The sequence below is a fragment of the Rhincodon typus genome, chromosome 33, assembly GCF_021869965.1.
Source record: "Rhincodon typus isolate 14 chromosome 33, sRhiTyp1.1, whole genome shotgun sequence".
In the NCBI taxonomy this organism is placed as follows: Eukaryota; Metazoa; Chordata; class Chondrichthyes; order Orectolobiformes; family Rhincodontidae; genus Rhincodon; species Rhincodon typus.
Genome location: NC_063364.1, coordinates 168,137 through 177,526, shown reverse-complemented (window position 1 = coordinate 177,526; position 9,390 = coordinate 168,137). Strand labels below are relative to the sequence as shown.

General features: G+C 46.6%; 1 protein-coding gene across 2 annotated transcripts in view; it reads left to right on the top strand.

The window, feature by feature from the left end:
- unc93b1 (unc-93 homolog B1, TLR signaling regulator) overlaps nucleotides 1-8,921 on the top strand; it is a 15,160-nt gene extending 6,239 nt beyond the window's left edge. For both annotated transcript variants that reach the window (XM_020535928.2, XM_048615927.1), the window contains 5 exons: nucleotides 1,321-1,445; nucleotides 4,723-4,905; nucleotides 5,094-5,373; nucleotides 5,986-6,104; nucleotides 6,756-8,921. In XM_020535928.2, the coding sequence (XP_020391517.2) occupies nucleotides 1,321-1,445; nucleotides 4,723-4,905; nucleotides 5,094-5,373; nucleotides 5,986-6,104; nucleotides 6,756-7,037 (989 nt within the window). In that variant the 3' untranslated portion in view covers nucleotides 7,038-8,921. The remainder of the gene's footprint in view (nucleotides 1-1,320; nucleotides 1,446-4,722; nucleotides 4,906-5,093; nucleotides 5,374-5,985; nucleotides 6,105-6,755) is intronic.
- Nucleotides 8,922-9,390: the final 469 nt, after the last annotated feature.

Below are 9,390 nucleotides of genomic sequence, written 5' to 3'. Positions count from 1 at the left end.
AGAGTGAGAGTGAGAGTGAGAGTGAGAGTGAGAGTGAGAGTGAGAGTATATGCATGCAACGTGGAAATAGACCCTTCAGACCAACTCATCCGTACTGACTAGATATCCAGGACTGATCTATCCCATTTGGCCCACATTCCTCTAAACCTTATTCATGTACTCAAGTAGGTGCTTTTTGAATGTTGTAATTGTACCTGCCTCCACCACTACTTCTGGCATATGCACACCACCCTCTGTATGAAAAAGTTATCCCTTAGGTCCTTTGAAATCCTTCCCATCTCACCTTAAACTTGTGCTCTCTAGTTTTTGACTCCCCTACCCAGGGTAAAAAAGACCTTGGCTACTCGCCCTGTCCATGTCCTTCATGCTTTTATAAACCTCTATACGGCCGCCCCTTGGCCTCTGCTCCAGGGAAAATAGCCCTAGCCTATCCAGCCTCTTCCCTACAGCTCAAACCCTGGTAACATCCTTGTAAATCTTTTCTGCACACTTTCAAGTTTAACAACATCCTTCCTATAGCAGGATGACGACAGTTGTATGCAGTATTCTAAAAGTGGCTTCATCAGTGTCCTGTACATCTGCAGCATGACATCCCAACTCCTACACTCAGTACACTGACCAATAAAGGTAAGTGTGTCAAATGCATTCTTTACAACCCTGTCTACCCTTGCCGCCATTTTTGGGGGACTATGTACCTAAACCCCTAGGTCTTTCTGTTCGGCAACACTCCCCAGGGCCCTACCATTAACTGTATAAGTCTGCTCTGCCTTGCCTGACCAAAATATAACAACTCACGTTTATCCTAATTAAACTCCATTTACCACTCCTCGGCCCATTGGCCAATCTGATCAAGGTCCCATTATACATTGTACATCTTCACTGCCCACTACACCACCTATTCTGGTGTCATCTGCAAACTTACTAACCATGTTCACATCCAAATCACTTATATAAATGCAAAATAGTGGACCCAGCACTAATCCTTGGCGTTCCACTGGTCACAGGCCTCCAATCTGACACAGAGACACTCGAGTGAGGGAGAGAGATGCAAACAGATGCACAGGCACAGAGAGAACAGCAGACATGCAGGTGCGGGCACATACCCTAGCATCGAGCAAGAGAGATGGAGACAGATAGTCAGGCACAGAGTGAGACACACGTGAGCACACCGAGTGGCTGTGCATCTGACACAGGCAGTAATGACAAGTGCGGGTGAAGAAAAGTGATCGAGAGAGGAGGCAAGTGCATTCTCATGCTCCCTCTCTGAAAGATACCTGTGGCCAAAGCGAATGGTGATTTTTATTTTTGTTTTGGTGGCAGGCACCGAGATGAAGGGACTGATCGAGGGTCTGAACAAGACTGTGTTGATGAAACTGCCTCAGAGCATCAGCCTCATTGTGGTGGAGAGTGTCCTGATGGCTGTTGCATTCGTCGCTATGATACTGGTACGTCCACGACACCACATGGAGAGCAAGAGCACGGGGAGGGGGAGGGGTTTCAAGATGGAGGCTGTTGCAGAAGTTTATATCTCCCAGGGTAGAATTTAACACTTGGCTCGAGAGTGAGCAACTTGGGTACGAAACAGTTGTGCTGGACTTGAATACAGTTAATTGCATAGGAATGAGGGCCAAGTTGACTCGGTGGACCATGAAATGGGTTTTTCAACAAAAAGCAGTTGAGAAATAGTTCCCCAGATGAATAAGGAAACAGTTCATGGCTCACGATAAAGGTATATTCCAGTGAGGAAGGGGACAAACCAACCATGGTTAACTGGAGAAGTTGAGGATCACATCAGACTGAAAGACAAAAAATGCAGTGTGGCAAAAATTACTGGCAAGTCAGAGAATTGGGCTAGTTTTAGAAATGAACAAAAGATGTCCAAAAATACAATAATGCACAAGAGTAAAGCTTGAGGCTAAACTCTCAAGTAATATCAAAATTGACAGCAAGGGCTTCTTTGATATCCAAAGGATGGCGGAGACTGAAGTTAACATTGGCCCCTTACAGAATAAGGCTGGAGAAATAATAACGTGGAGCCAGAAAGTGACAGGAGTTGAATAAACATGTTGTATCAGTCTGAGAAGGCACTGATAGTATTCCTGAATTACTAAATAATCATGGATGACTGTAAAGCACAGTAAATATCATGAAATATTATGATAGAAACTACTGGGGTTAACGACCAATGAGTCTCCTGGATGGGATGCATCATTGGGCATTTGAAGAAAATGGCAACCGAGATAGTAGATGCACTAGTAGTGACCTTCCAGGCGTCCTTAGATTCTGGAAAAGTCCCAGAGGATTGGAAAACTGCTAATTAAGCCTTTGAAAAGGAAGAAGACAAAAATAGGTCAGTTAGGTTAACATGTTATTGGAAAAAGTGTATGTCTTTTATAACGGACTAACAGAAGGATCTTGGGCTCAAGTCCATAGCTTCCTGAAAGTGACTACACAAGTAGATAGGGTAATAAAGAAGGTACATGGCATGCTTGCTGTTATTGGTTGGGGAATTGAGTACAAGAGTCAGGATATCATGTTGCAGCTTTATAAGACTTTGGTCAGGCCACAGTGAGTATTGCATTCAATTCCCATTACCACATTACAGGAAGGATGTGGAGGCTTTGGAAAGGGTGCAAAAGAGGCTTATCAGGATACTGCCTGGATTGGAGGGTATGAGATCCAAGGAGAGGCTAGAAAATCTCGGGTTGTTTTTCTCTTGAGCGACGGAGGCTGACGGGAGACTTGATGGCAGTTTATAAAATTGAGATGCACGGATAGGGTTGATGGTCAGAACCATTTTCTCAGTTGAAATATTTAAGACGAGAGGGGAAAGTTCAAAGGTGATGTGAGGGTCAAGTGTTTTTTAAGTGATAGGAGTCTGGAACACACTGCCAGGGGTTGTGGTGGAGGCAGATACTATAGGGGCATTTCAGGGGCTTTTAGATAAGCACATGAATATGCATGGCATCACGGGATATGGACCAAAGGCAGGCAGAAGATATTACTTTAATTTGACATCATGTTCGGCTCAACATCATGGGCTGAAGGGCCCGTTCCTGTGCTGCACAGTTCTATGTAATAGCAGATCTTTTAGATACATACAATATGATCAAGCAGAGTCAGCATGGCTTCATGAAAGGGAAATCCATGCCTGACAAATCTTGAATACATTTGAGGTGGTAACTAGCAGAATAGACAAAAGGGAAGCACTAGATGTAGTACATCTAGGTTTTCAGGAAGCATTTTGTTAAGGTTGGGTTGCATTAGAAGGGCAGGAAGAGAGAGAGATGGTGTTGGAGGGGATATATTAGTATGGATAATTAGCTAGCTAATAGATGGAGAATTAGGAAGGGTGGGGCATTTTCAGGATGGTAACCTGTAACTAATGGGGTGCCACAGGGGTCAGCACTAGGACCATAGTTATTTGCAACCTATTGTACTGAATTGGATGAGGAAAGTAAATGTACAATAGGCAGGTTTGTGAATGATACAAAACTAGGTGGGAAGGCAAATAGTGAGGATGATGCAAAGAATCTGCAGAGACAGGAACAGGTTAAGTGAGTGAGTTGAAAATTTTGCTGTTTATTTATTGATGGGATGTGGATGTCACTGGCTGGGCCAGCATTAATTACCCATCTGTAACTGCCCAGAAGAGTCAACCACGTTGCTGTGGGTCTGGAGTCACATGTAGGCCAGACCAGGTAAGGATGGCAATGTCCTTCCTTGAAGGACGTCAGTGAGCAAAACGAGTTTTTCTGACAATTGACAGTGGGTTTGTGGTCATCATTGGAGTCTTATTTCCAGGTTTATTGAATTCAAATTCCACCATCTGCTGTGGCAGGATTCAAACCTGGGTCCCCAGAACATTACCTGAGTCTCTGGATTAACAGTCCAACGATAACATCACTAGGCCCCACTTCTCTGATGGAATATATTGTGGTGAAACATGAGATTGTATACTTTAGCAGGAAGACTAGAGGAGCTGGATATTATTTGAATGCAATAAGCAATAGCAGGTGTTGAATCACAGAAAACTAACATCCAAGTTCAGTGGGTAGCAGGGAAGGCAAATGGAATGTTTGCCTTTTTCAAAGGGAATAGCGTATTAGGGTAGGGAGGTTTTGGTGAAATTTGTACAAGGCACTTGTCAGAGAAGAGTTAGCATACTGTGAACCGTTTTGAGCCCCTTATCTAAAGAAAGGAGATGGTCTAGAGAAGGTTCACTCAGCTGAATGATTGACTGTGTATCTTCTAGTCTTTTAGAATTGAAGGTGGATGAGAGATTAGTGGGAGAGTCAGAGGGAAGAGAGCAGGACAGCAGGATTGGAGTGACTGACGTAAAAGGCAGGTGTAGATGGACTGAAGTGAAGTGTGACATAGCACACCATTTGAGAGAATGGGTGAAGGTCTGAGAGAATAAGTAATGGTTGATTATGAACCCTGAACCCAGTCTCTCCCTCCCTCCCTGCCTGTCTGTCTGTCTCCCCTCCTCTCCCAGCCCCACCCTGCCAGTAACCCTTCACTTGACCTTCCTATTCTACCCATGACCCCAGTTCCCCCTCAATCTGACTGTGACCCCTCCTTCTCTGGCCCCCTGCCTTCAGACTGTTCTCCCTGGTCTTGACACTCGACTGCTCTGAAGAGGTTGCCAGAGCTGTTAGACTGTGGGCGGGAATCACTAGGTGAATTTTCTCTCGCTCTCGCTCACTCTCACTGTTGTAGGTGCTGACTCTCTGCGGCCCCGCGTACCGGCCCACCGAGGAGATTGACCTGCGCAGCATTGGCTGGGGCAACATCTTCCAACTACCCTTCAAACACATGCGGGACTACCGCCTGCGGCTCCTGCTGCCCTTCTTCATCTACAGTGGCTTCGAGGTGCTGTTCGCCTGCACAGGCTTCGCCCTGGTGAGTGGGGCAACGTTGTCTCTTTTTAACAGCTCTGACTCTCCTCTCCTGGCGGGAGATGGTGGGAGAAGGAGGCAGTGGCACTCTGTGCTTTTGTTCGTTCTCTGCATGTCACTCTCGCTGTGCACCTGGCGGAATGGTTTCCCACTAAACAGTATCTCTTTCCTTTTCTTCCCCCCCGCCCTCAGTCGTACGGTGTGTGTTCGCTGGGGCTGGAGCATCTCGCCAGTATCATCATCGCCTATGGTGTCTCCGCGTCGGTGTTCTCGCTGCTGTCTCTCTCCATGCTGTGGGTAGCCCGCTCGGTGCCCCTGCTATCGGGTGCCACTGTCCAGCTCGTGCTGATCATCACCCTCTTCTGCTGGGCCCCCAGCCCCAAGAAGAGCCATACTACCAGCCTGCTGGGCGTCTATGGTGTGGCTGTGTTGTGGGGGCTTGGCACGGCCTTGAACAAGACCAGCCTTGCCAGTGAGTATATGTTCAGGGTGGGAACAGATAGGACTGATCTGTCAAGGACAGGCAATGGCCTAGTGGTATTATCGCTGGACTGTTAATCCTGAGACCCAGATAACATTTTGGGGACCCAGGTTTGAATCCCGCCATGGCAAATGGTCGAATTTGAATTTAATAAAATATCCGGAATTAAGAATCTAATGATGACCATGAATCCAGTGTCAATTGTTGCGAGAAACCGAACTGGTTCACTAATGTTCTTTAGGGAAGGAAACTGCCGTCCTTACCTGGTCTGGCCTACATGTGACTCCAGACCCACAGCAATGCAGATGACTCTGAACTGCAATTTGGAATGGGCAATAAATGTTGCCTGGTCAGTGATGCCCTCATCCTGTTAATGAATTTAAAGGAGGGCAAGGGGAGCAGGAGAAAGATAAGAAAGGAAGGGGTTGGGGCAGAGGGGAGAGGTGTGAAATGGGGTCAAGGGGAGAGATCGGGAAGGGGAGCAGGGACAGGCGAGATCGGGTATTGGGGAGAATGGTCTCCACGCATGTCTGTGTATTTAACAGGGATCCAGGTTACTGTTCGGCCTCTACCCTCACTCTCTTCCCTCCATCTTTCCTCCAGCTCTGTTGGGAATGTTGTATGAGGACAAAGAAAGACAGGACTTCATCTTCTCCATCTACCACTGGTGGCAAGCTATTGCAATCTTCATGGTGTACCTCTGGTCAGGAGCCCACATGAAGGTCAGTGAGTCCATCAGCCCACCTTCTGACGCCTGTAGAGAGGGGGCAGGTCCCACAGGCTGGCACCACAGTTAGCTTGGGAGATACCAGGCTATTCATATTGTGGGGTTCAAAGGTTTTGACAAACTGCTTGGAAACCTGTCTTTGTGGAACAGTGTAGAGGGAGCTTTACTCTGTATCTAACCCCATGCTGCTTCCGTCCTGGGAGTGTTTGTGGACACGGCACAGGGAGCTTTACTGTGTATCTAACCCTGTGCTGTCCTTGTCCTTGTCCTGACCATGTTTGATGTGGCAGTGTAGAGGAGGCTTTACTCTGTATCTCATTCCATGCTGTCCCTGTCCTGGGGGAGTGTTTGTTTGAGACGGTGTCGAGGAAGTGTTTCTTTCGGCTTAATAGAGTGAAAACATCTTGACATGTTATCTAATACCGCGTTGTCCCTGTCCTGGAAGTATTTGATAGGGACAGACTTGAAGGAACTTTAGTAGAGAGGGAGCTCAAATTTCAGGTTGAGAGTAGACAGGGCTTTCCTCGGTATCTAACCCCATGCTATCCCTGATCTGGAATGTTGGCTGGGGACAGCATCAAGAGAATGTGGCTGTGGAGCTAACCCTACTCACGGTGTCGTTCCCCACCACACCCCCCTTCTCCAGGTGAAGTTATCGATCATGCTGGTGACTCTGGTCATTGCCATCGCCTCGTATCTGTGGATGGAGCGCAAACTGGCACGGCGGGACCCCTTCCGTCTGCCCCGTATCCCCAAACCCCAGCACAAGACTAAGGGCTACCGCTACCTGGAGGATGAGAATTCCGACCAGTCCGATGAGGAGGCCGAGAGGCAGAGTAATCCCAGTGAGCCAGACCCGGATCAGGATCCACTGGACACTGACCTTTACCAGCCTGCTGACCCTGATGTCGCTGAGGGGCAAGACTGACGGGCCCTTCGCCCATCACAAGCTGCTGTGCCTCTTGTTTGCTGATGCCAGTTTTCTTCTTCGAGCCGCTTAATTGCGTGGATCTGAAGACCAGTTGCTGTTGTCTTCAGGTCAGGAACATGTTGGCATCTTTGTTTGAAATTAACCTGGAATGCAGAGCATCCCTTTCTGGTGCGAGGGTGCCCCTTAAGTCAACAGCACCAGCACCAGGTCCGGGGCGTGGGGGGGATAAACCTAAACAGTGCTGACTGGTGGTGGAAGGCCTGTACTGCACTGTGATGGTTGACATGGCAGAATTCCATGGACTGTTAAAAGTCACATGACACCAGGTTATAGTCCAACAGGTTTATTTGAGATGACAAGCTTTCGGAGCGTAACCCCTTCATCACCTGATGCTCCGAAAGCTTGTCATCTTAAATAAACCTGTTGGGCCATAACCAGGTGTCATGTGACTTCTGAGATAACAAGGTGTAGAGCTGGATGAACACAGCAGGCCAAGCAGTATCAGAGGAGCAGGAAGGCTGATGTTTCGGGCCTGGACCCTTCTTCAGAAATGCTGAAATTCATGTGACTTCTGAATTTTTTTCAGCCCAGTCCAACACCTGCATCTACACATCATGGACTATTATAGCCATAGAGTTGGAAGGATGTACAGCATTGAAACTGACCCCTCGGTCCAACTCGTCCATGTCAACCAGAGATCCTAAATTAATCGAGTCCCATTTGCCAGCATTTGGCCCATATCCCATCCAAATGCCTTTTAAATTTTGTAATTGTACCAGCTTCCACCACCTGCCCTGGCAGTTCATTCCATACATGCACCACCCTCTATGGAAAAAGTTGCCCCTTAAATCCCTCTTAAATCTTTCCCCTCTCACCTTAAACCTATGCTGTCTAGTTTTGGACTCCCTACCCTGTGGAAAAGACTTTCACAATTTTATAAACTTCTATAATGTCACCCCTTCGCCTCCGAAGTTCCAGGGAAAATAGTCCCAGCCTATTCAGCCTCTCCCTATAGCTCAACCTCAAACTCTGGCAACATCCTTGTAAATCTTTTCTGAACCCTTTTTAAGTTTTACAACATCTTTCCAATAGCAGGGAGACCAGATTTGAACACAGTATCCCAAGAGATGCAGTATTTTCTCCCTGTAGCAAGTGGGTGGATGTGACAAGCAGGTTACCATAAGGGACAGATGCATGTTTGTGAAGCAAGTTTAGGACGATAGTGGGAGAAAGTCTGCTAGGCTTTGCAGAAGGGGACCCTCTAAGAAACTCAACAATAATGATACTTAGACAATCTTCAGTAAGATTTGAGTCAGGGAGGTTGATGCATTAATGAGCAGCAACAGGCATTTTTCAGTTCAAGAAAAGCTGCCTGGTGACAGGCCTTGGATTGGTCAAGCTGTGCCTTGCTACAAACTAGGGAAGCACTGCAGCCACCAAGGAGAAATCATCTTTCTCCCTCCTCTCAATGTGAGTGAAATGATGAAAGGAAAAAACGTGAATATTTATCAAGTCAGTTCAATTGCAAGTAAAGACCTAGGTCCAACTGATCTGTTGTTGATTAAAAGAGCAACCATCACTTTTAAGGTGCAACTGTGTATCAACATTGCTAAAATCCAAAGAAATTGAGATCATTTAACCCTTCCTTGTGATCTGGTCTCCTGGTCTTCAGAATTTTATTTTCCATGTCTATATTTACCACACCTAAGACACAGTTTGACACACACATCATTTGAGAATGACTGATTGTGTGTAAATGAGTAATGGGCATTTCAAAGGGGTGTAGATCAAGTCCTATAGTAGTAGATCATTAGTCATTTCTGTCTGCCATTTGTTAAATAATTGTTGTGTTTAAAATAAAGCATTATTTTGTGTAAATGACGATATGGTGTGAATTGCTTTTGTCCTGAATAGCGGTCAGTTTGGAAAATTGATCATCTTGGTTTCTGTATTTGTGACAGCTTATGTAACAGTAGGACTCTATTCTCAAAACGTAGGAGCAAATTACTGCGGATGCTTGAATCCGTACTGAAAACAGTAAATGCTAGAGATCTAGCAGGTCAGGCAGTATCTGTGGAGAGAGCGCAAGCTAATGTTTAGTGTCTAGATGAGATGACTTCTTCAGAGCTGAAGTGAAGTGTGGAGGAGACAGCATTTATGCTGTAGTTCTGGGGAGCGCATGGGGGAGTAGTGGCTGTAGGGTGCTGGTGGCGAAAAGATGTTGATAGTTCAGATTGTGATCAGTATGTGAGAATGGCAGGAGTACCATTATTGTTCTGCCAGACTTGAAAGACAGACCATTCGACTGGGATGATGGGGGGGGGGGGGGAGGGGGGGGGGGAGGAGAGAA